This window comes from Penicillium angulare, assembly GCF_028827245.1.
Source record: "Penicillium angulare strain IBT 27051 chromosome Unknown utg000012l_segment0_segment0, whole genome shotgun sequence".
Taxonomy (NCBI): domain Eukaryota; kingdom Fungi; phylum Ascomycota; class Eurotiomycetes; order Eurotiales; family Aspergillaceae; genus Penicillium; species Penicillium angulare.
The window spans coordinates 1,897,180-1,922,307 of record NW_026623171.1 but is presented as its reverse complement, the minus strand read 5'-3'; the positions used below and the strand labels follow the sequence as shown (position 1 = coordinate 1,922,307).

Below are 25,128 nucleotides of genomic sequence, written 5' to 3'. Positions count from 1 at the left end.
GGTGTCTAATCTAACCCCCTGCAGACACAATAAATCGAGGTGTTTTACTCCCCAGCCACCTTGATTATCATCAGGGGCAGATTCATCTGATTAGTCCCCCTCCCGGTTGTATTTTACTATTTGTCCCCATACTCCATACAGGTACAATCGAATCTTGATTAATTCCAACCTGTCACCGTCATTCCCCATCATCTCGCATTCTTCCTCCTGCAGCAGATCGAGGGTGGAGTAGATGTACGCAACAGTCTAGACCGACAGATTGCGCCTCCTGCAGCTTCTAGCGGCTCACCTGCATCTGTTTTTTTTTCTCTCTCTCACTGAATTGCCACACGGAGGCGAAGAGAAGACATAAATCCGTTCAAAGAAGGCCCAAAGAAATAAACATCCTTCTTGACACCATTTAGAATACTGGACCATAAACTCGGTTGACCACCCCGCAACCTCATCTTGCATCGATCGGTCTGAACAAACGAGACAGACAAGCTTGACATCTGTCGTCTCCCGCAAGAAGGACGCACGAGGCAATACCCACAGCAAGGAACAGAACAGAATACATACAAGATGGGTTGGTTTAGTGGCCCATCATCATCCTCGGTCTCATCGAATGCAAATGGCTATGTCCGTCGCCGCGCGAGCTCTCCGCACCACAAACCAAGCTACTCAACCTATCACCGAGGACACTCCGCACCATCCATCTTTAGCCTAGGTCGTGGAGGAGGTGGAGGAGGACGCTCCAGTCCCTCCGTATTCTCATCCTTCTCCTCATCATCACGTCGGGCCCGACCCCGCGACGGATTCATACAACGTCTCATCCGCTCCATCAAGAAGCTATTCCGTGATATCTACCGCTACGCCAAAAACCACCCTATGAAGGTGTTTATGCTCGTCATCCTCCCACTACTTACAAGCGGTATTCTACCTAAGTTGTTAGCTATGATTGGTGTCCGAATTCCCGGTGGAGTTCTGAGTGCCCTTGGTGGCTCCTCACATGGGGCACGAGGAATTGGGGGAATGGAGAACAAGGGACTCTCGGATAGCGTCAACTCGCTGGTTAGCTTGGCTAAGGCATTCTCCTAAGCGATGCAAAAGGAGACCTGAATGGAATCTGATTTTGCGGCCTTTAATGACTGTGATGATATACTCATAGCACCTCGTTTCCTGTGTTTTCTATGTTTCCTATGTCTGTCAATCTTTGTTTCCTCGGTCTCTTGTCATGAGATGTTTTGTGCGTTGAAGGCTTGCTGGAATTTCTGCCAGTCTGCATTCGTCTTGTTCATAAGAAAAGAAGAAAAGATAAAGGAAAGGAAAATGTGCCATATAGAGAACGAGAGAGAAGATGATTGAATTTATGAATTGAAGAAAGAGTTTTTTCGGAACATTAGGGGTCTGTCTTATGCTTAAATACTCGAGTCGGTCAAGATCAGTACCCAACAGTGGATAATGGCCCCATTGGAGCTCCTATATGGGGCTAGGGGGACTTTGTGGCCGACTATGACTGGTAGTTTCGCAGGATCAAGACTAACAGTGGGGAGGGGACTGGAGAACGATGAACTAGTTCCCACCCCTACAATTACTGCATCTACAAGGGATGCGATCGGTGGACCATAGTTTCTATGAAGCCATCATTGGCTCAATTTGTCTATTCAAACTTTTCTTTTTCTCCAAAGGGGAATCACTATCGTAGCAAAAATGATGTCATGGTAGGCGGCTCAACTTTATATGCGAAGTATTTCACCTTTTCCAGGCTCCTGATTATGATCGCTGGGCCTTCTTACCACGGCGACGGGCTGAGCGCCCATTCGACTTCGAGATTGATGTGGACTCGGTAGCTTCTTCAACAAGATCCTCGAGCTCCTCAAAGGCCTCCTCCTCCTCCTCCTCATACGCTGAAGTGCCAATAATACGACCAACAGTCTTCTGGAAGCACCAGATAGGAAGTTTGCAGACAATGGTATCCCGAATAGAAGGACGCTGGATCTCATCCACATCCAAGAGGAACTCCTTGCGTTCACCTTCTTCCGTCTCTTCCTCTAAGAAGACATTGCCGGTAGCTTCAACGATCAAGACCTTGCCATTCTCCGCGACAACCCTCTTGCGTTCCCCAGTTGAAACAACTCCCTCAGTAGGAGTGGAGGTACCCGAGCTACGTGCCGGTGCTTTACCACCACCCTTTTTCTCCTTGCGATTCTCCTTATCCATCATCCGCTTCTGGCGCCGATTGACCGAAACAGCTGTAGGCTCCGACTCCGAAGAAGGCGCAGGTGCCGACGAACCAGCAGAGTCAATACCAGGGATACCACGAACACCCAATTCATCACCCCATGCCGCACGACGGGCTTGACGAATATACCGATCGACAAATTCACGCTGTCGCTTCCAGCTCAGAATCAAGGCACCGTAATGAGCGCCACCGCCAAACACGAGGAAAAGACCTGTCAGCACCGTACCAAGACCCGGTCGGAAGCGAGTGTAGTAGTATCCTGTTCCTTTCCAGAGGGGAAAACCATTCTTGAGGAAGTGATCGTAGCGTTCACGGGTTGGGCCACGTAGGATATTGGCGACGGTGTTCAGGCGAGCGGCGCGGGCGTTGGCGTCCTTGACGGCGGTCTCGATTTCTCGCTTGGAGGGACTGGAGTTGACATGGACACCTGGCTTGGTAGTTTTGGACTTGCTCTTGTCCTTGGCGTAGTCGGCGATGAAGGAGCGCTTCACCTTGTCCGGGTGGAGGGTTCGGGACTTCTGGCGATGGGCTTTGGTGATTTGATCGTGGTTTGCGTTTGGGCGAATTCCGAGGAAATCTGGAATAAGAAACAATTAGGCGAAATGGTTTTTTATTTTATTTTTTGCTTCAATATCGAAAAGGGGAATCATGTACCGTAGAAAGTGGTATTGGTCCCTTCGGCGGAGGCGACCTCATCCCGCAGACGGAAGATCTCATAGTCTGTTCAAATCAAGTGGTTAGGAATTGAGGCAGCATAATTGTTATAGGCAGATTAATTCATACCTTCTTTCGACCAGGCAGCAGCCAGGCCTATGAAGACCAAGAGGAGGGGGAGGATGATGGGCTTCATGGTTGGGGGAGGTGGAGGGAACAACAAGCGGACCAGAAAAAAAGGACAGAGAAGTACTTAATAGTAGTGGTAGTAGTAGTAGTAGGGGGGGAGAGGTGGCTTGTTAGTACGGGGAAGGGATCAACCACATGTGCACACTAAGTAAATACTACTATATCACTACAAACTCTTATAATGATAATAACAATGAGACTGTAGATACATTATAGTTCTTTATTATATACATATCTAATATTTCGACCCATCATCTCCAAATCAGATACATCATTCAGTCCGAACCAGCGGTGGGGACTTGGTCCCAAGCCCATGCGCGTTGCATAACGGAGTCTTCGCTGGCCCAATGGAACAGATGCATGAAGAGTCTGACTCAACACGAACAAGTGAGGGGAAGACACCGTATTTAATGCGTTGTTCACCTAATTCTACCTGATTCTCTTGTTTTTTTGTTTTTCTCCCTTTGCACCCAGATCAGATTCTATTCATCATGTTCTAGTTCCACCACCATGATGAATCTACTCCGGATTCTGGTATAAGTGTGGATGCCATTTCCGCAAACAAACAAATACAGAATCAAATACACAAAACCAGAGACCAATTCGGAGGAAATACACTGGTACACCAATGATTATGATCTAAGACACCCCTCACTCTTCTGGTCTCTTGGTCCTTTATGATTGTTTCCTGGTCTATTCTTAGCTGAAGGCTGCAATCAAAAAGCGGAGTCTTCTTCTCGAATCAAAAGGGGCAAAAAAAGGCAGAAAAATAAAAAAAAAAGAGAAAGAGTTGTCATCTTCGTGTTTTCCCCCTTTGGCATATCTTGCTACAATCTCGGGTCTTTTCTCACTTTTTAAACATCTCTTGTCTCTCTCTCTCTCTCTCTCTCTCTCTCTTTGTTTTAATTCCACGATATTTCAAATCAATTATACAACCATGGCTATCCAAATCCCCATTGACGCCATCACCTCGCGATTTGGCGATCGCTTTAACAACATCCGCAGCCAGTCCCTGGGAACCCGCTTTGCCAACCTGCGCCCGGTCTCAGAGTTCTTCGATGTAAAGCGCTTGTCAAAGCCCGCCAACTTCGGCGAAATTCAAAGCCGTGTCAACTACAACCTCTCCTACTTCTCCAGCAACTATGCCGTCGTCTTTGTTATGCTCAGCATCTACAGCCTGCTGACCAACTTCGTTCTCCTGTTTGTTATCATCCTCGTTACATGCAGTCTGTACGGAATTGGTAAACTGGAAGGTCGCGATTTGGATGTTGGTTTCCGTCGTTTCAACACTTCTCAGCTCTACACTGCGCTGATCTGTGTCGCCGTACCCCTGGGTCTCTGGGCGTCGCCCTTCGCGACGGTCCTCTGGCTCATCGGCGCAACTGGCGTGACTGTCTTCGGTCACGCTGCATTCATGGATAAACCTATCGAGAATGCTTTTTCCGAGGAGGCGGTCTAGGTGGTCGGCCGCGAGCTCCTTACGATACGCCCCGATGGGGAAGACCACCGGGGGCACGAATGGGGAGACACAATGGGGGACGAGCGCAATGGGAAGATGCACGGGTGGAGGAAATTATAAGCGATAATGAAGATGTGTTTGGGCGGGAGATGATGCGGGGTGGTCGGTACATGCGACAACAGGAATATGGTGGCCGAAGTCCACGCAGACGATTGGAATATGGAGACTTGACCGATGAGACCGAATCGGTCATGGATGGAGGAGACTACGATCTTTATGACCATGAAGATAGTGTGGTGGCCTATGCGGTTCAACTGGCCATGCGAGATAAGGAGGATCAACTGGTGGACCAGGCATTGGAGCGGATTCGCCGCGCACAGGTCCTGGGCAAGAGTAACGTTCGGCTCTCAAAATCAGAACTGGCAGCATTGGAGCGGAAACGACAACAGACGGATACCGCCAGTGCCAGTGGGATGCAGCGCAACAGGAAAGGAAGTGGGAGCAATTCGCGACCATCATCTCGACGGAATGGGCATACAGTTCCATTGGAGCAACAACAACAACAATTTCAACCGCCGCAGATGGGGCCCTATCCACCCTTTGCGCCGCCAGATGCTCAATGGAATCGGACTGCAAGTCGACCATCCAGTTCCTCATCGGCGAATCGACCACGAACCCCGACGATGCAGTCGTTGCGACCGCAGCAATCTATCTCCCCGCTCCGACCTGCTGGTTTTCCATCGTTTCCCGACCGTATGCCTCCCAATGCTCGCCCTCAATCCATGCAACAGCCTCTTGCGTATCCTCGGCCCTTACCGGACGACCCGTCATGGGCACCACCGTATTACAATCCAATGCAAATGAATTCTTATGCGTCGGAGCAACCTCAATACCAGTCACAACTACCTGCGGAACTTCGGGTCGGACCTCAAAGTCGGATGAGTTATCCTGCGGGCATGTCGCCTATTCAAGCTCAACATCGACAGTCAGTGAATGGGCGACGACGATCGTCGGGCACATCGCAACCGCAGGCTACTCCTCCAGAAAGTGAGGAAGAGACCTCGAGTGAAGAAGAGACGGAGGATAGTGATGATTCCGATGTACAGATCGTGCGAGTTGTGGAGCGTCAGGCTGCGGTTCCAGTTCCGGCTCCGGTTCAGGTTCAAGTACCAGCTCCAGTTCAAGTTCAAGCTCAAACCCAAGCCCAACCTTCTCCTGGTCTTCAGAGACGTCGAGTTTCTGGTGGTAAACAGGGTCGTCAACGAACCAAACGGTGATGAGTGAATGTGTGTCCAAGTGTCTCCCCTATTACAAAAATGCCCTCGTGACTTTTTGCTTCTTTTTGGTGTTTCACGGTCTCTGCCTCATCCTTTTTTTCTCTTTCTTTTCTTTTCTATTTCTTCAGTATTCTTTTGCCTCATAGCTTCTTTGTTATAATTATTTCGGCCCTCCATCCTGTCTGTCCTGCACCGGCGTCCGGTAGATCGAGTTCCCATTGAAAATAGATTCCCTTTTCAGTTAAATTTAAAAGTAACATATGACTATCTAAATTGCACTGTTGTTCTTGGCCTGTATATATTGCCACAAGGCTCGTGGCTGTGCTATTGGCTGTATACAGTCACCAGCATTAATTCCTTACAATATCATAAATAGAAACAAAATCCAGCTGATCCCAGTGTTAATATTCGTCAGCACATGCAGAACCACCGAATGAACCTGAAATTCAGATTATTATTGTGGGGCATAATGACCGGAGTACGTAGGATGAATACAGTCTGGAGTGCATGATGCCTTGGCAGACGATGACGTCGGTCGCACTCTTTTTAATTCCGGTCCTTGCTGCTACTCGCGCTACTTGCCTACTTTTCAAAGCTCTGGCAGGGCTTTCCATCCTCTTTTTCACCTATCTTGCACATCCCCCGTCTCTATTGAATTTCCTTTTCTTCTTTCCTTTCCCTTTTCATTCTCAATTCCGTCGCGTACCTGGATTCCATACCGGGCGCGCCACACCCGGCTATTCCTCACGGACTCTTAAAGCCAAATCTTAAATTTAGGCGTGCAGGCGATCCTCTCTTAGCGCATGGAATAACTATACAGCCGTTGGTACATATCGGGTTCTTGAATAATTATCATACGTCAAGAGAGTTCATATTGTTGTGAGTTTTATATCCATCTCCATAGTTGGGGAAAGGGGTTATATGCTGCCCGGCTCTGCACGGAAAAGGCAGATCAAGGACAATGGCTAACATGACGATCTCCCAGACCAAACCCTCACATAGTCCCTCGAACTCTCTCTCCCTCCAGGCCCGCATTCTGCTGTCGCGTCAAGGTCTCGGCATTTCTAAACCGTACTTAATTCTTAATTCTATCCCATCTTCCATCTCGTTAGAGGGAAGAACAAAAACGACAACAATAGAACAGAGTTGGGTATATTTGCAAAGATGTGGATTATTTCCTTTTGGGTCTTTCCGATCATCTCGGCCTGCATGTGGGTTGGTAAGTGGATATAACTTCCCTTATCTTGATCATATTGTTGATCAGGTGGCGATCGCGTCGGAAATCTAACCAGCATGAACTCATAGCGATGTTGATTGCCATGCTTGTTACATGGGTCAGAGATGGCGAACCAATTTACCCTGCTATGCGCAATGCAAATGGAAGCACTGATGGCCAAACTATTGCGTATGATATACCTTCCTTGCTCCTTTTCCCCCTTGCAGACGATTGTCGCGTTCATACAGATCACGATGCTAACAAAGCTATTTCTACAGGTACATTTCTGATGTTGGGGCCTACGGTGCACAGCCTCTATTCATTACTGGTAGTGTGATAACTGTTGTTTTTCTGGACTTGGCCATCTTGTCAGAGCGCTGGCTTCGACATGCTGGCCAATTGGTTCCAAACAAGGGCTGGATCGACAAGACTTGCGCTATCCTCTCGATCTTTTTCGCCATTGCCGGTGCTGCTGGTTTGATCCTCTTGTCTATTTTCAATACTGCCGATTATCCTAACCTACACGATGGGTTCCTAGCCCTGTTCATGTAAGTCATTGTTTCGATCTTGATTTCCCAAGAAACCTACCCTCTCGATGGCCGGTCGCTAAGTGGATATCCTTACACAGTGTCGGATACTTGATCAGTGCTATTCTGATTTGTGTCGAGTATCTGCGAATAGGACTATTCTATCGATCTCAGCACCGCGTTCTCCTGGTCAGCTTTTGTATCAAGCTCTCTTTCGTGATCATTGAGATTGCCCTCGCCATTGCATTCGGCGTCCTCCACCAAAGCAGTAACGGCAAGAACAAAAACCCCGCCGCTGTCATTGAGTGGGTGATTTCATTTGTCTTCACTGGATGGGTTTTGTCCTTTGCTGTCGACCTTCTGCCTTCGGTTCGTACTCGAAAGCACGTTCCTCAGGGTGAGAAGCGTCAAACTATGTCCATGGCCGAAGCACATGATGAGGTACCTACTGCCTCTTTGGAGGAACCCCTGACGACCGACTCAGCCAACTATTACAGAGGTCAACGGGTGTAAAATAATTACATATTCGGAAGTTTTCAAGAAACATTTACATCTCTTGATTCATCATCATTTTCATGAATTTATTATATCTGCAAGCTGATATCTGCTTACACGTGCAACCTGATTCAACGCGTTCCCATACAATCTCCCTTTTTATACAACATACCTGTCATGGCAATATGTAAATTATTTGACCATTAATAATGCTTTGTTCTAACGACATAATGGGAACAAGACAATCGTCTAATACCAAACCAATCCAATTTAATTCAATTTCGTATAATCTGTTATGTTTTCGGGTTCTGGTACCCCATTCAAGTTATTATCGTATCCATGCATATCTACATAAGAATCCCATATCGAGTACAGCCACCGAGAAAAACTCAGTACTAGGTAGTAATATCCCAAAACCATGATAGCAAAAAGAAAAGAAAAACAAAGCCCCACCATATTAAGCAAGTATCTTCTGTCGAATAGTCTCCTGCATGGAATCATTGATCCCAATCCCATTTAAATAACCCCGAACACCATCATAATGCACCCGCAAATACTCAGTGGTATCATTCACAAAACCAGGCGGACAGCGTGTATATTCCTCTCCAAGACCCACGGCACGAATCTCACGCATCCGCTCTTCAAATTCAGGAACAAGCTCCAGCTCCGAGCGCGTATAATCATCAATAACTGCATATGTCAAGACATTATCACCAGCCAACAAGAGCATCATCAAGATGATTAGGCCTGTCCGGTCTTTGCCTTGTGTGCAATGAACTAGAATCGGATATGATTCGTCCTTAGCAAGGAGTTCAAATACAGTGCGCAGCTCTGTCTTGGATGCATCTAGTGTATCTTGCGCGAGTCCTGTTAATCCTCGCGGTTGCATAACTTGTTCTCCAACGATACGGATCGCTTGGCCGCGATACCCGGTTGCTGCCATGGTTATTACTTTTCTGGATTTCGGTTAGCTGGCTGTTTTCGCCCACATCAACATCCACAAACTTGAACCTATGTCTTAGGTTCCAAGTTGAGAAACGGTGGACATACATATAATTCATCCAGTCAAGTCTCCACAGTAATGTGCGCTCCAAGGATTTCCCTGTTAGACTGATCATGCATCGCTGAGACTCTGGGATATCCAAGAGATGCTCATATGCGTTCTCGGGGACTGGGATCTCCATCAGATCCGTCTCGGAACCATTTTCACTCAAGCCGGCATTTTCTGCAACGCGCTTTCGAGTAGCCATTCGATGTTCAGTTCTGTGAAGTGTTAGTCAACATGATTTGTTGAGTTATCATTATCATTAGATAACGTAGCAGATAAGGTAAGAGAAAAAGCATAGCTTACACTGATCGTAGATCTATCACGGTGGCAATGTGTAACTCATCTGCTAGTCGGCGCTTATCTCGTTCTGATGCATCGTCCAGCTATAGTAGTTCAAATCAGCGATTGATATTCCATCATACTCCTCAAGAAGATAAAAAGAAATAGAACTCTATTTACCCTGGCACTGCGGAAAAGCACCCCCTCTTTTAAAATCCTATATTACAGTGTCAGAAAGAAGCGAGATACAGCTGCCTTTAATCCAACGATGAATATCGCAGGAGTAGCAGTCAATCAGGGAGCTTGGAAGACGTACGTTGTGCCGCAAAACTGGTTAATTGTCCTTCCAACATCACGAAAGTTGATAATGTTGTCAAATGGCCGATCCGGCGAATCTAAATCGATACTGGAAGAGCGAGCCATGGAAACGAATACAAAACAATCATTTACAATAGAACAGAAGCAAGAACGAACAAGACAAGACTTGGAATGTTTTTTTTCTTCTTCTCTTTCCCCTTTTTCTTTCTGTTTCCAAAGCAATGAAGGAGAAAGAGAGACGGTAAATGGCGGTGGGAGAGAAACGTTGGGCAGGAAAACCCACATGCACCAAGTTTCTGCTTTCCGCCCTGTTTCTGGCCTGAGCTCTCCCCTGTTTCCCCGGGATCCACTTAAGCTACAACACATCATCATGATTGCCTTGGAAATGGGAAAGGAGTTCATTGGATATTATTCTTTCTTTGAAATCTGCTGATCTGTTGATCTGCTGACCCACAGATACTCTGCAGCTACATATCATGTGATTTTATATTCATCGTCATCCACATCAAGCATACTGACTCCGATCATTCTTCCAACGAGGCTGCAAGTACGACCAATCCTGGTTAAAATCAAATCCAGTACGATAAGCACCATAAGCACTCAGTTCAATCTGGTCAAGCTGAGCTCCTTCCTCTGTCAATGCCCACAAACTAATAGCCAAAGTATTTTCACCCCGATTATTGATAACACCGGGAGGGAACGGAAACAGAGTCTGGGGACCAAGATACGGCAAATAATGACCGAACTGGTAGCCATTCATAAAAATCTGCACAACAGCAGTAGTGTTGTCGGGGGAACCAAGCTGCAGACCTATAGGTACATCCAAGTCTGAATCCAAATCCAGTCTGAAAGTTGTGGTATAGAAACGACCCTCCGCGCCCGAGACACCGTCTAGCGGCGTCTCTTTTCCAGCTGTCTTCGGAGGTGTATAACCAGGAAGATGCCAGCCTAAGCGCTCTCCGTGAAGTCCGCCTTCGTTCATAGGCCCACGCACGGGGTCAATGTTAGCTTCACCGCCAGCGTTGCCTTGGATACGCCATGAAGTGAAAGTGGCGCCAGATAGTGTGGCACCAAGGATTCCTCGGGGGTTCTGTGGACCATCTGGCTTGACACTGGCTTCGTCGTGTCCAGTATAATCCATAATGACTGTTAAGACATTATCAGTGTCAAGAAGGAGAGACTGGTTAAATGAAAGGACAGCCGTGGTCGCTGCTAAAGCAGGATCACCCAAAGCACCACCGACATAGGCTCCGTTAACCCAGGCTGCCCAGCCAGCTCCGGCACCACTTTGCACCGTGACGTTGGCACTTGTCGCATTAGTTCCATCGAATCGGCCGCGGTAGATCTTCGTACCGGGATTGAAGCCGTAGTCGCCAGAATAGAGAACTGGTAATGTAAGTGGTGCGACAGCATTAACGGTCGTCGTCTTGTTGCAAACCACCCAGCGGGAGTCATCGTATTCTCGCTGGATCTCTGGAAGTGCGTCTTGGGATTTCCAGGAAGTTAGAGCTGGAAGTGAGATTTTGGCGGATTCCGCTCCAGGGATAGAGCCTGTTAGACTGCCATATGCCGTCTTCTTTGTCGTTATTGACTTCCCATTCCATTTAATCGTGGTAACCTTGGAATCACCGGCGTATACCCTAGTTTCGGTACATTAGTACTTGAAGGTACATGCATTCACATGGATTCCAGGGCAAGACTTACTCGATAGAGGTTGTATTGGCATTGTCACCAACTAGACTGATAGTCTTTCCGGAGATGGTTGCTTCGCGGACTAAATAAGGGCCCAGAGCAAGGATCTGTTCACTCGGTGACACATAGGGATTGGATGTTGTGGGAACTGCAAAAAAGTTCCATGCTGTTTCGGTTTCCAGGAGATATACAAGAATACCGTTGGAAAATTTGAGAGCTGTTGCGCCTTCTCCTTGAGTATATGTGTACTGTGTCCCAGATCCCGATGTCGTCGAGCTAGTCACGTTGGAGTTTCCATATGTCTTGAACGTTAGATGTGTCGGTGGGTTCTTAAAGGCAAAGCTCGCCTTCTGACCAGCATTCAGGTAGAAGACAATGACGTCTTCGTCCAACGTGGCATAGGTCAGAACCTCTGCAGATGAATAGAGCAGACTTGAAGCCTTGCCAACTTCGTAATCTGTAACTATTATCTTGCTTTGTCGACCATCCAGTTCGATGTCTGGAATTGAAATGGCACCTAGAAACGAGACAGAGTTCAATACTTGGAACTTAGCTTTTGGGGATTGTAAGTGCACATACCAGCAGAAGTATCAACATTCAATGAAAATGTTGTTACATCTCGAGACGAACTTGTGTCATGAGCAAGAACGTAGAACCCAGCCTGAGTATCAGGATTGCGCAAAGCCCAGGTATATATACTATCATCACTTGTGTAACCGGTACCATTTCCTTGCATTTCAGTCTTCAAAAGACCTGACGAAACACGAGTAAAAAGACCCAAAAGTTTCGTTTGTTTAATCTTATCACGGAGTTCACGAGTCTCACGCAAAGGCGCACTGTAGTCGTAGGAAGTATATACAACCGGCGCAGCACTGTGGCCCCAGTTTGTACCTCCAAAAACCATATATAAGTTCTGTAGAGTTACCCGGGAGCCGATATTGTTCTTATAATAAACATCAACAAACTCCGGGGACTGTTCCTCAGTGCATTGATCATAGAAGTATCCACCCCATGGCTGGAAATACCCACCTTCGAACTCGGGCAAGAACTCAGGCTGTGTATACGAGTAGTTCTGAAACCATTGATAGTATGTTCGAACGAGAGTAAATCCCGAGTTCGGATTAGTGCAAGAAAGTCCACCGGGGTAGGAATCCAATCCATATACATTGACAGCACCACCGACATCTTCATAATCAGTAGACCAGCTCTCAGAACGCATACCCTTTTCATTAGAAGTGCTGGGAACAATGACGCCTGCAGCGTCAAAAGCAGCGGTAATCTGCTCCATATACTCGACCAGAGTGTTGGTCGCCGAATGGGTTGTTTCTTGTAGCTCATTCTCGTGTTGAATCAGAATGACTGGTCCACCATTGGTAATTTGATTACGAGCAATGATGGCACCGATCTTTTCGGCCCATGGGTACCATCGATCATAGTATGATGTTGCGCTTGTGCGCGCATCGCCCATTTGTCCATTCGATGCCCATAGCGCAAAGCCACCAGCAGATGTCTCGCCATTTACATAAGGACCTGGCCGAGCAATGATGTACAGACCAGCTTGCTTAGCGTAATCAAAGACGCGCTGGATATCATGGGCTCCCGATTCAAAATCGAAAACGTCCTCTGAAGCCGAATGAAAACTCCAGAAGAAATATACTTGTGAAAAGTTAGAAACAGAATACGATAGGAAATATGCTGGACACTTACTTGAAACAGCGTTGAAGCCATTCGCGCGTAGTTTCTGAAAGACATCAAGCCACATCTCCGGTACCGGAAGTCGCACATAATGAAACTCCCCGGAGAAGATAAATACTCTCTCGCCCTTGACTGTGAGACTGTATTGATCCCAAGTTACCTCAGTCGTCTTGTTGTTGCTAGTCGCATCAACAAGACGACTCGAGAGCCCCAAAAGAAGGAGCGAGATAATTGCAAGAAGACGCATGGTCTTGAAAGAGCCCGGAAAATCTGATCAGCACCATGATTTGAATTGAGCTTCAGTGGTATAAATTAGTTCCTGGGGCCTCGGTACTCGTGGTAGCATTATCCCGGTCGTGATGTCGGATTGGTGGATGTTTTCCAGATCAACCGTTGACACTTTGGGCAATTCTCCAAGCGATGCGGGGTCAATGATGTGACTAGCTTTTTGAGATGTATAACATAAAAACACCATGCAGGCTCGAGAGCTATGGACAATTTCAAGGGGTCTAAGCTGACTTGCTTGATACAACCCTATTTTAATCTAATGGATATTCCTAAGCCTGGGGTGTGAATTTAACCTTGGAAGAGTGTCATGCAATCCACGTGAGTAATGAAGAAGAGACAATATACAATCCAGTTACAGATACCAGCAGTAAAGATTATTTGGAAGCTATTCGATTAAGAGAATCTCAAAATATTGCTTAACTGGATCGTGTATTAATAGGAAACTTTGGAATAGACAAAACACCACCAAGAATCATCATAATGTTCAAAATTCACCCAGTTACCGTTAAAATCATCAAATACAAACCCTCAAATCGCCAGTAAACCTCCTTAATAATAGCACAAAGTGATATAAATAACATGAATATTAGTTAGAGACCAACATGTGATATTATCATGAAAGATCCTCAGAAAATCGCGACTCTCGACCAGTGCTAGTACTTTCCCCCAGGATTGGAGGCACAGGAAGACCCTGGTCCGTAGCACTCTCTCTCAAGTTTGTGAGATCGGTGCCGTGAACCTTAGTCTCAGGCACATCGGAATTTCGCGAAAAGAAACCATGGGATGCGCCGTTGGTCTTGGGCTCATCGGTGCGAGAGGGGCTTCTCAAGAAAGTTTTCCGGAAGCTCATCCTCTTGCTCTTGCGGTTGCCATTTGTTTCAAACTCGAAGCTTCCATTGGAGTCATCGCTGGTACTCTTAGTCTTGTTCACATCTAGACTACCATTGCGAGCGGGCTCACTCTGATCTAGGTCATCGCCGGAGACGGGGTGCGAGCCAAGCGCTGCCCCGCGAGATTCAGGTCTGCCGGTTAGTGCAGCGCCGCCGCTAAATCCAATACTACTTTCGCTGCGATTGTATTCTGGACCAGGCTGGTGGGGGTAAACGCGCACCGGCCCACTGGAACGACGGACAAGTCTATCACGGAACCAGGTCTTCAGCTTAGAGTCTGCTCGAGGACTGGTGATGGGCCGGATAACATGCATAGGTGCTATGCTACCGCCAACAGCAGCAGCATCTCGTGGGGTGGTCAAAGACCTTCCAACCATGCCGGGGCGCCCACTAAATTCAATGGGCTCGGTAATGGTCACTGGGGCTCCAATGTGAGCAGCGGTGACCATAGTAGCTGGGGCAGCTGGGGCAGCTGCTTCGGAGGCTTCGGGGGTTTCCACCGAAGCAGGCTCAGGCTCTGCCTTTGGTTCCTCCTCAGACTCTTCATTCAAAGCTGGACCGGCACCTATAGCAACGGGCTCCTCTGTGGCCACCTCCGGGGCGGTCACCTCTGGCGCGGCCTCGTCCTGCACTACTAGCGCCTGCTCATGGCTCTTTACCTCCGCCGTGGCCTCCTGAGCACCAGTAGCACCGCCTTCTCTCGATGTCGGCCTCCCCTGTCGAGATAGTTTGCTCTTTGTTCTCCATAACAAGAAGCTCATGCCTTTGCTATGACGCTTCTCTTTATCGGCACCACCTGCATAACAAAAAAGTTAATTCACACCCTGACGATAAGTCATTAACCAGGATTACCAACCTTTGTTTTGACCCTCTGTAAGTCTGCTTAAACTAGCCTCGCGCTCCCTCTCTATCGCGGCACGTCTCTGTTGCTCCTCTGCATCAAGGCGGGCTTCTAGTTCTTGAGCCCTCCGCTGCTCTGCGTTGTCGCTGATTTCGTCCAGCGTTGGCTGAAGACGGTTACGTGCAACGGCCTCCACATCAGCCATATCCATGTACTGATTACCTCCGATATTAATTCGGTTCCCATGCGCACTGGCTGCCTCGACAGCTTCAGCCTCTCGGCGGGCACGCTCATGGGCAGCATCATCCCATTCTCTTTGAAGAGATGGCGGAGCACGACCGGTGTCGGCATACATCTTCTTGTCCATGCCCTGCATCGTCGCATTGACATTACGCTGTGCTGCCAACATGAGTAACTCACGATCCTTGGTCCTTTTCTCATCCACTTGGTTCAGTTTACTTCGCAGACTGAACATTTGATTGCGGATACGTCTTGATTGCTCTGCGTCTACCTGAGTTACATCTGCGTCGCTGGATGTTCTCTTTCGACGAGTGGTCAGGCGGGACCGTGGAGGTTGTGGCGCAGTTCCATAGTAATTTTGGAGCTCGGCGTGGTCGTTTTTCATAAGCGCTAGTTTCTCGGCGGCCCGTTTCTGGGCAGCTTCTTGAAGGGTCATCGCTCGTTGAGCAGTAGTGCCCTCAACTCCGCTAATAGTCTTCCGCGACTGAGATCGATCTGAGCCCCTTTGTGCTGCCTGTAGAGCAGAGTCACGGTTGCCTGTATTGTTTTTGGCCTCCGTCACATCATACATATCCTTAGCCATCGAGATAGCTGCAGCGCGAAGGGAGTTTTGTCGGTTCCGTTCTTCAACTTCGCTGGCGACCGGGGGAGCCGAGGTATAAAGTTTGGCATTGGTGTTGGTAATATGACGAATGCGACTCGCTTCCATCGCGCTGTCCAGGTGAGAAAGCGGGCCTTCATCCTGTTCCTCTTCTCTTTTGAGTCTGTGCGATGTGCCAGCCGCCTTGAGGGCATATGCAGAGTCACCAGCAACAGTTGGCTCACTTGGGGCTGAGTCAGATCGCCTACGACCGGTGGCATAGGCCCCTGTGGCCGCCTGGCGCGCCTTATTCTGAAGGTGACGGGAATGTTCCTGCTTCTGAGCGGTTCGGGTTGGCGAAAGACTCGAGTTTCTTTGTTCGCGAACGGCCAGGATCGCGGCACCCAGTCCCTCGGCGCTATACTGGGTGCTGGGTTTGGGTTGCGGAAATTGGGGCGGCGTAAAGTCCTTTACGCGGTAGGCTGCTGTCTCTGCCGCTGGTTGGCGTCCGGGTCGCCATATTTCGACTGGTTTCCGATTTGCATGGGCGAGGGCAGCACCGGCTGATGCGGCGCTAAGATTTGAGGCACCACCGACCGCGCCTTGGTCTATCGCAACAAGCATGCTTGGTTAGTGGTTTGTTTTGTTATCGCATGGGAGGGAGGGGCAAGGGAGAGGCTAGAGGGGGTCACTCACTAGAGCTGGTCACAGTTGTTTCGCGAACAGACGCCTTGCGTCGTGGTTGAACGGCATACAATGCAGCAGTGGCGGCTGTTTCAGGTACCAAGTCAGTGATGAGAGAGGGTCTAGGTGGAGTTCGATGATGATCATCACTAACCGTCGTCACTCAACCGAGCCGACCGTGGACCAGGCATTTGCGCGGTCGCCATTCTCAAGAAGATGGATTAAGGCCGTGAAGCTGCGAACAATGCGAAAGTGAGCAGCATGAGCTAATATAACTCTAAGATCAGCATAAAAGCTGAAAATTGGGACGGAAGCTTTTTCATGGGGCCCTCGTGACGTCGGCATGCAACGGAAGGATGATTGCATCATAGCGAACTCAATGAATCAACGAGCTTTCCAGCTTTTCTTTCTCCCATATTAACGCGGGGAGAGATCTTCACTCTTCCGCATTCAGCGTCGATCTATGATCCTCTTGCGTCAAATTTGTATTTAAGCTCATATTAGGTATTTCCTTTCCCCTCTTGAGAGTTTCATTATCTCCTCTTGTTCTTATCTGTACTCTCCAAGGTTCTTCGTTTCCCCCCAAAAAGTCAGTTTTCAATCAAGGATACGATCGAGCCGATCTTGGCCCCGGTGGTGCTAGTGAGAAAGCACTATTGGTTCAGACCGATCGTCGATTCGGAGTTCGAATCCGGCGATTCCCCATTGAACTCGATGTGACCATGTGGAAATGATGACGAGCACTATATTTTCAGTAGGAGGACTTGAAATCAGGGGTAATATTTTAGATGATAAATATTAGAGACCAAGTTGAAGGACGTAGTTAATCAAGTCAGTCGACCTAGAAGACACTAAGGCATCAATAAGGCATCAATATAAGCCACGCGGTTAAGGCATCAACATATCCCGATCGGGCGGTATTCCATTGCTCTAGATTTATTATAGGCATTAGAACCTTGGATGTACACACATACTCAATCTAGGCTGGAATTGTATAAAATATGTGTACCAATGAGTTCTAGGAAATGCACTTCAGTCTGATGGCCTTGTCCTGAAGCCTTGTTGGTCTCAGTATCTCGGCTTCACTATGTTTTGCCGATTTGTGGATCCGCGTTTGATTTTTGGCCGAGCAATGGCCATCCATAAAACTCCTTAGAATACTCTTCGTAAAAAAAAAGAAAAATCTGTACAGGATCAAGTGCGTACGAGCCTGGAAAGAACCACGCAGATACTCAGTCGATACTTTGAGTACAGAATTGATGGCATCACAATGCCTGACCGGGCTGGCTTCACGCGTGCCCTTAGCCTATGAATTGTTGCGCGCAGGTTCGCGTCGACAGGTTTCTGAGCCGAGCACAAAGCCCCCGATCTTATTTTTTCACGGCTTCTTAGGCTCAAAAAGAGAAAATAGACATGTTAGCAGGTATGTCATGTCATTTCTGAGCCAGGAGTCAATCAATAACATGTACCCCTGCCAAGGCTACTCGCGAAAGACCTGACTCGAGATGTCTATGCTCTGGTAGGAAGCTCTCCACTGTGGACTTGGTCTGCGTCCGATTTGGCAACAGAATTCTCACGATATCATGTAGGATCTGCGAAATCATGGTGACTCTGACCACCATCCACTGCATAATTATACGGAAATGGCTTTGGACGTCAAGTCCTTTATCCAAACTCATCAACTCCAACGCCCAACCGTGATAGGTCATTCCATGTAAGTATTTTCTTTCTTTCTTTCTTTCTGTTTTTCATGTATAGGTATAGTAATACCTGGAGTCAAATAAGCACATGCTAAATCATTATCCCAGGGGCGCGAAAACCGCAATGACACTCGCTTTGGGCTCCCCGGATCTCGTTTCCGACGTCGTCGCCGTCGATAATGGCCCGATTGAACAGCCTCTTTCCCCAGAATTCAAGAAATACCTAGACGCAATGGCAAAGATTGAAAGCGCAGATGTATCAAATCATCTTGAAGCAGACAGAATCCTCGCTGAATCCGTATCAGTCAGTACTCGTGTCTTGCTAAGATGCCCTTTGAAAGTCGTATTGACAGAACTCGAATCTAGGATGCTTCAATACGTCCATGGCTCTTAAGCAATTTTATCAAGGAGAAAGATAGCCCAAGCCTGAAATTACGTCTCTCAGTTGAGATCTTGAAGAAGGCATTAGGGCCATTGGGCGAATTCCCCTATAAATCTGGATCCGCGACATTTTCGAAACCAGTCTTATTTCTCCGTGGCCTTCAAAGCCACTATATCCCAGAGAGCGCTTTGCCCTTAATGTCAGTGTTGTTTCCACGTTCTAAAACCGTGAACATCGATTGTGGGCACTGGATCGTCCAGCAGAAGCCAGATGAATTCAGACAAGGTAAAGATTCCCATCATTCGGGAAACACGTTTGGTCAATTTACTAACAATGTCACTGCATTAGAGGTCGTCCAGTTTTTACAGCAAAATGAGTGAAGGCAAAGACATTCAGTCTGAAAATAATACATCCTCATAAAGCTCTACACGTCCTTGGGGAAGTTAATAGTCAACGACATTTAAGGAAATTTCCGAGGAGTTCCTTTACCATTAGCAAAATTAGTAAATCATGGTGCTTAAACAACTCTTGCAGTATCTGGATTGCAGTGGACGAATTATGCGGGTCCTTTCTGTGGAGCAAATAGTCACTATGTATGCAACTATCAAAAGACCACATTTTTGGATATACTCTATACCCTCGTCATCTCTTTTGTCACCTGGTTCTCCTTTGAGAGCAAAGCACACTGAATTAAATCCGGCCACGTTTTGAAGTTCAACGATACCTTTCTAGATATGTTCCAAGAAGTCTTTCCAAGGATTTTTATATATGCTTTTCTACTAAACATTCTTCAAATATTTTCTATATGTCTTTCTCAATGTCCTTTCAAAGGTCCATTCGCAAATGTAATTTACTACCCATTGAATTAAGAGAGATCTATCTATGTTGATACTATATCGATAAAGTGTAAACTGCTATCTTAGACTTGACGCTCTAGTAAAGCAATATCCTTTTAAGAGTGAATGAAACGGCCCTCATTCGCAAGCCAAGATGCCATATAATCAAAGGTTGTAGTACTACACATCGTGATACTATATCGTAGAAGCAGAAGAGAAAAAATCTCTTTGTCTGCCATTTTCACTTGATTGCACTGCTCGCTCAGAGGACTAAGTCTCCATTTATCCCCACCTTCTGAATTTGGGTTTCAGCTGGAGTGGCTCGTCCACTAGTTAAACTAGCCGATGCGCGAACCCAAACGCGAACCCAAGTGGTTTGCTTGGAAGACACCCAGCCCGTATATCAGTTATTTTGAGATTCTTTTACCAATCTATATTAAATAATTGTTGAGCCCCTAAAAGGTTCTGTAGGGGGCCTTCGTGTTTAACAACCTATCAAGACGTCCAAGGAGATCATCCTATGTATGAAAAGCTCAAAGTCGGCCATTGTGTGACAGGTCTCTATAATGACTCGTTTGCTACCTCTCTTCGTGCCTCGTGTCCAAAAAAATAGCCTTGAAACAATCAAGCCATCGCCTCCAAGCTTAATGTATTTGACTAATTTTTTGATAGAATGAGCTACGCTAGGCTCCGTCTATTTGATGTGAGTAGGCTCGGATGGTTCTAGAAGGGTATCAAGACCCTTCGAAGCGGTGGATGCATTTGCCATTGTAGTAGCAAAGGGAAACAGGAAGAGGTATAGCTGTCGAGCCAAAGAAAAGAGAAAACGATGGTGAGGGTTCTCTCACGTGCAATTGCCGGTTCGATGTTTACATTTTACCTCGCTGATAGCAAATCACGCCTATTCTATCTGCGAACTAAGACTGCCTCTGAGGGATAGTAGGAATTCTAAGATAGAGACTAGTGGAGTAGTCTAAAGGTAGAAGAGGTCTCATTTACTCGTTGACTGACAAAAAAGCTCCACACTCCACATTGACCTGACAGCGTCCGTGCGGCTGGACCACTCAAAGCTTAGCCATCCTCCTCAGTCACTGACACAACGCGTGTAATGACAAGAGAAAAATGCCCCGAAATGCTCAATTCCAACCAGACCGGGAGCCTCTCCAAAACCACCCTAGCCTTAAACTACAAAGAAGCCATGTTACAGGACCATTACATTTTTTGAATCCCACTCGGGCTCGGTACCGTCCAGCCGCAGTCCCAACCCAAACCCCCTCAGAACATGACGCGGCAGAGCAGCCCCTAAAACCAGAAACCAAAATCACTGCCCAGCCAACATATACAGAACATCTCTGGCGGTCGCGCGATAATCGCAAAGGTCGACATGCTTTACGGGTGGATTATCAGGTAGCCGGACAGAACGCTGGAAATACTTTGCCACCACCGACATCTTCGCTGCGGGCGGTGCTTAAAGGTGTTCTGCGGATGGCTACATGTGTCCCTTACTGGGACGTTTCATATCTCGTTGCTGTGACGTTTACTCTGGGATCAGCTATTTGGATTATCAATGCTTTTTTCGCTTGGCAGCCTTTAGTGGAGCCATCGACGGAGTTCGCGGGGGAGTCGCTAGTTGGCGGAGGTGTGACGGGGTTCATTGGCGCGACTGTGTTTGAAATCGGGAGTGTCTTACTACTTCTGGAAGCTGTGAATGCTAATAAAACGGGATGTTTTGGATGGGCGCTTGAAACAGAGTTGACGAAGGTTAATGGGGAAGTGTCTCATACTGTTACTGCTGAGGCGAAGCCTATCAATGAGGATTGCCAGCATCATCATGCGAACAAGCGCAATCTAGTCGGAGCTGGAAAGCTAGAAGCTCATCGTCGCTCATTCTCTGGTGAAGGCTACTCGACTGCATCATCGGATGGTAGGTCTTTTCGCTGGGTACCGTCGGTTTCAGAGCTTCGGAAGCATTACCTTCATGAGCTGGGGTTTCTAGCATCGCTGATCCAGTTCTTCGCTGCGAGTATATTTTGGATTGCTGGATTGACTGGATTACCGGGAATCATTGATCATATGAGCCAAGGGCTGACTGATGGAATCTACTGGGTTCCACAGATGGTGGGCGGTGTTGGATTCATTATTAGCGGGCTTTTGTTCACCATCGAAACGCAGAAAAGATGGTACCAGCCAGCATTTCACATCCTGGGTTGGCATATTGGGGCATGGAATTTTATCGGTGGGATAGGATTCACTCTTTGTGGTGCACTGGGCCCAGCAGCTAGTGCCTCTGGGGTGGAATATCAAGCTACATTAGCTACTTTCTGGGGCTCGTGGGCTTTTATGATTGGATCTACTATACAATGGTATGAAAGCCTGTCAAAGTATCCTGTTGAGAAGAAGAGAATGGTGATCGCAGAACCGAAAGGTGGAAATTGAGCATTTGGATATACATACAGCACAAACATTACTACATATACCTAACTCATATTTATCACAATTCTCCCTTTACAAGTTTGAGAAACCGCAGCGCAAATCGTACACTTAATAATTTTTCATCCGGATTGAGCTACCAGAGGTGGAGCATCTCCAGGATATCGTGACGGGCAAAGAAGGAGCGATTCCATTTCCCAAACACATCTAGAGATAATGTTAGTTTCATCATATGAACTCCATTCGCTTCTAAAAAATTGGTTGAACATACACATGGGAATACTCAGCAGACAAATCCCCACTTGAATGCTACCAACGACAATCATGGTGTGCTTGACACCCCCATGGGCAAACCATTTGTAGGCGTAGAAAGTTAGCACGAAGCTAAACATGTTTTTGAAAACAAGTAGACAAGTAAAAGCTTCAACAGCAATCTCCCCTGTAATGGTCAGCCGGCCCCCAGAAAAGTCGATTAGGGAAAAAATTGTACGTACTGTGTGCATCAACAATGTACAGGGCGGAAGCTACCGCGCCCATAACCATACCGATGATCAAGAATGCAAAGAACACGTCGGGTAAGAGCCAGTGGTATCTCTCGACATCAGAAGCTGTATAACCGAATCCATAGAGCCCCATGCCACTGAATACAAGCTGGAATATGACCAGCAGAATACGAAACTCGGGCTCGTATTTGCCATGGTTGAGTCGGATCATCGTTTTGTTCATCGTATCGCTGAGAAATCCAGCAAGGATCAAGCCAATTATTGCTCCGATGAAGGCACCGGTGTATAAATAACCTGTCTTATCTTCTTGGAACCACAAAGGCGGACCCAAAAACACAATTGCTAAGATCACACCAATGAAGACGGCCCAACCAATCACAACGCCCTGAATCAAGCAAGCCTTCATAGGACACAAGTTAGCATTATTCTCCTAAGCGAACAGCTCCAGTAAGAAACCAAGTAGTACGTACCCAAAAGATCCCAGGGTGAAAAAACAATGGGAAGGGACGAAGAAATAGCTTGAAAAAGTTATCATCCGTCTTTCTTCCATTGAAAAGTCTCATAGATTGCCAAAATGAGTCTTTCTGCGGCATCGGCACAGCCGACACCTCTGTTCTTAATGTGCTGCGAGTAGCCAAGTCCTCTGGTGTGAAATCATTGTCTTTGGTCTCTTCATTAGAAGGATCGCTGAGCTGCCAGCTGGATTCATTTGAATCGGATCCGTTATTTTTGTGTCTGAAGTCGGTATTCAAGTAATTGGGCCGTCGAAAGGCAGTCTCGGGCACAAACATAATCATGAATGGAAGAGCTGCTCCGAGAAAAATTGCCACAAAATAGAAAGACCATGGCCAACCGAGAGACTTGGTAATTTTTCCAACGAACACGGGAGCCAGGAAGGCAGCGCCAAAGAGGGAGACATTAGAAACGGCCATGCGCTTTCCTCTTTCCTTTTGATAATGATGCATCATTAGTAACGTGGTGCTTATAGACTTATTCAAAGTGGTACTCACATGGACATAATATAGATCACCAACGCAAGCATTGACCAAAGCTTCAAATGGAGCTAATGCGACACCTTGGAAGACCCGTGCCCATAACAGGCTTTTGTGGTTACGTCCACTCGCACCGGCCCAAATGCAGCTGACAATCATCAAGACGTGCCCGATTATGAACAGATGTCGCTTGCCCCAGACTCTGGCAGTAGGGACGATCAAAACTCCAGCTACTCCTACACCACATAGATGATATCCGGTGAGAAGAGCAGCCTGTACAAAGGTGATCTCCTCATATTCCGCAATTGTAACCGTGTTTGCCGCCATGATGGAACTGAGGGTAGTGCAAAGGATCGTGACAAAGGACAGGATAGCGAGGATCAGATCACGTCTCCATAGTGGCCAGTTCTAGAGTCGCGCAAAGCCATTAGTACCAGAACCATCCGTTTGACATTCAATATGACTGTTTTAAAGCCTACCAGTGGGTCATTGGGATCATCACTCGGTTGTGGGACGAGAATTGTCGGCTTGCTGGTGGTCCTGTCATATTTCAGACTCACGCCGTGAAGAGTGTGATCATTTGTGCTCGTCTCCTCAGGCTCCTCGTAGATATTTGAAGTCCCTGTAGCAGTGTCATCAGCATCCGACACTTCGTCTCAAGTGCTGTTAGCCAGAGGTCGACTGTATATGTACCTGGAACCCGCCCAAGCTTACGATCCTCCAAAACCCCGAGGCCCATGATAGCGACTCCGAATAAATCAAGTCTGGGGCAGAATACTGTCGCGAACAGCGGGAGAGAGGAAGCTCGAAGGCAGCGGAAATAGGCAAGAGGGGTAAAAGCGTGCCTCCCTAAAGTGTTGACAAACCCATTCGGCAACCAAAACCTAATGAAACCAGATCGAGACAAGTAGTGCTTCCAGCAAGTCTATATAGACGGTGACATCGTGCTTCCAAATATTCATGGATCGCGGAGTTGAAAAACCTGAATGAATTCGAGGTACCGTCCGAGTCCAAAAGCCAGTCCGAGATCTAACGGCAAAGCCGTCACGCTCTCCCGGTTTCAGGTGGATGCCCCTGTCCTTGCAGTGTTCCTGTAAGTCTGATATGATTGGAAGAAACAGATCAGTGTGACTGGTGGATCTACATTCTGGGTGAACTACGGACTACTGACCGCGGACAACAGAGTAGATCTTACACACATGCCAGGAGAATTAACCATCAGATCTCTTGATTGCACACTTATTTATCAAACAAGCATTAATATGCGTAGCTTAATCTAAATGTGGCCGAATCCTACCCAGCGTTTATTATTCCTCTTTGTCTTGCTCGTCGCTTCAACTATCAATTTTATCAACGGACCAGTACAAAATGAACCGGGAACTAACAGCAGTCGGGGCCGAGGCACCAGGACCCTCATCAAATACAAAATACATCTGACTTTGCTTTTTGGGTTTGGGTTTTGGGTTTCCCCTCATTTCTCTTCTTCATGCAACTGTCCAGATGGTATAGCTCTCCCTTGAGATATATGCTGGTGTCCCTTGATATGAGACTTTTATAAACCTCCAGAGTCAGGATACTGGGGTAATCTTCATTGTGAAACCCTTTGTACAGGAGTTCCCAAGTAGAGAAAAGTCGATGGATTCAGATTGGGCGGGGACACCCCACAGCAGGCTAATTAGCTAGTTAGTTGCC

At 47.3% G+C, this 25,128-nt stretch overlaps 11 protein-coding genes across 11 annotated transcripts; 6 read left to right on the top strand and 5 right to left on the bottom strand.

Moving 5' to 3' along the window:
- Window positions 1–561: 561 nt before the first annotated feature.
- On the top strand, window positions 562–1,077 carry N7478_013384 (uncharacterized protein; the record flags this gene model as incomplete). The annotated part of the gene is made up of 1 exon (XM_056929594.1): window positions 562–1,077. The coding sequence occupies one exon, from the start codon at window positions 562–564 to the stop codon at window positions 1,075–1,077; it is 516 nt and encodes a 171-aa protein (XP_056772956.1).
- Window positions 1,078–1,752: 675 nt separating this feature from the next.
- On the bottom strand, window positions 1,753–3,071 carry N7478_013383 (uncharacterized protein; the record flags this gene model as incomplete). Its single annotated transcript, XM_056929593.1, has 3 exons — window positions 1,753–2,798; window positions 2,876–2,941; window positions 3,005–3,071. 3 exons carry the CDS (start codon window positions 3,069–3,071, stop codon window positions 1,753–1,755), a joined length of 1,179 nt encoding a protein of 392 aa, XP_056772955.1.
- A 930-nt stretch (window positions 3,072–4,001) lies between these two features.
- On the top strand, window positions 4,002–4,523 carry N7478_013382 (putative COPII vesicles protein Yip3; the record flags this gene model as incomplete). The annotated part of the gene is made up of 1 exon (XM_056929592.1): window positions 4,002–4,523. One exon carries the CDS (start codon window positions 4,002–4,004, stop codon window positions 4,521–4,523), a length of 522 nt encoding a protein of 173 aa, XP_056772954.1.
- Window positions 4,524–4,582: 59 nt separating this feature from the next.
- Window positions 4,583–5,800, top strand: N7478_013381 (uncharacterized protein; the record flags this gene model as incomplete). The annotated part of the gene is made up of 1 exon (XM_056929591.1): window positions 4,583–5,800. The coding sequence occupies one exon, from the start codon at window positions 4,583–4,585 to the stop codon at window positions 5,798–5,800; it is 1,218 nt and encodes a 405-aa protein (XP_056772953.1).
- A 1,209-nt stretch (window positions 5,801–7,009) lies between these two features.
- On the top strand, window positions 7,010–8,056 carry N7478_013380 (Frag1/DRAM/Sfk1 family protein; the record flags this gene model as incomplete). Its single annotated transcript, XM_056929590.1, has 4 exons — window positions 7,010–7,019; window positions 7,106–7,205; window positions 7,295–7,564; window positions 7,645–8,056. The coding sequence occupies 4 exons, from the start codon at window positions 7,010–7,012 to the stop codon at window positions 8,054–8,056; spliced, it is 792 nt and encodes a 263-aa protein (XP_056772952.1).
- Window positions 8,057–8,495: 439 nt separating this feature from the next.
- On the bottom strand, window positions 8,496–9,788 carry N7478_013379 (tyrosine-protein phosphatase; the record flags this gene model as incomplete). Its single annotated transcript, XM_056929589.1, has 5 exons — window positions 8,496–8,994; window positions 9,089–9,301; window positions 9,390–9,469; window positions 9,546–9,582; window positions 9,682–9,788. The coding sequence occupies 5 exons, from the start codon at window positions 9,786–9,788 to the stop codon at window positions 8,496–8,498; spliced, it is 936 nt and encodes a 311-aa protein (XP_056772951.1).
- Window positions 9,789–10,188: 400 nt separating this feature from the next.
- Window positions 10,189–13,317, bottom strand: N7478_013378 (glycoside hydrolase family 35 protein; the record flags this gene model as incomplete). Its single annotated transcript, XM_056929588.1, has 3 exons — window positions 10,189–11,323; window positions 11,388–11,892; window positions 11,955–13,317. 3 exons carry the CDS (start codon window positions 13,315–13,317, stop codon window positions 10,189–10,191), a joined length of 3,003 nt encoding a protein of 1,000 aa, XP_056772950.1.
- Window positions 13,318–13,971: 654 nt separating this feature from the next.
- On the bottom strand, window positions 13,972–16,799 carry N7478_013377 (uncharacterized protein; the record flags this gene model as incomplete). Its single annotated transcript, XM_056929587.1, has 4 exons — window positions 13,972–15,044; window positions 15,105–16,517; window positions 16,606–16,680; window positions 16,748–16,799. The coding sequence occupies 4 exons, from the start codon at window positions 16,797–16,799 to the stop codon at window positions 13,972–13,974; spliced, it is 2,613 nt and encodes an 870-aa protein (XP_056772949.1).
- A 1,437-nt stretch (window positions 16,800–18,236) lies between these two features.
- Window positions 18,237–18,687, top strand: N7478_013376 (uncharacterized protein; the record flags this gene model as incomplete). Its single annotated transcript, XM_056929586.1, has 2 exons — window positions 18,237–18,307; window positions 18,402–18,687. The coding sequence occupies 2 exons, from the start codon at window positions 18,237–18,239 to the stop codon at window positions 18,685–18,687; spliced, it is 357 nt and encodes a 118-aa protein (XP_056772948.1).
- A 1,946-nt stretch (window positions 18,688–20,633) lies between these two features.
- Window positions 20,634–21,947, top strand: N7478_013375 (uncharacterized protein; the record flags this gene model as incomplete). Its single annotated transcript, XM_056929585.1, has 1 exon — window positions 20,634–21,947. One exon carries the CDS (start codon window positions 20,634–20,636, stop codon window positions 21,945–21,947), a length of 1,314 nt encoding a protein of 437 aa, XP_056772947.1.
- Window positions 21,948–22,077: 130 nt separating this feature from the next.
- On the bottom strand, window positions 22,078–24,175 carry N7478_013374 (putative MFS transporter; the record flags this gene model as incomplete). Its single annotated transcript, XM_056929584.1, has 7 exons — window positions 22,078–22,148; window positions 22,213–22,380; window positions 22,436–22,844; window positions 22,915–23,391; window positions 23,455–23,844; window positions 23,916–24,058; window positions 24,151–24,175. 7 exons carry the CDS (start codon window positions 24,173–24,175, stop codon window positions 22,078–22,080), a joined length of 1,683 nt encoding a protein of 560 aa, XP_056772946.1.
- Between the last annotated feature and the right edge of the window lie 953 nt (window positions 24,176–25,128).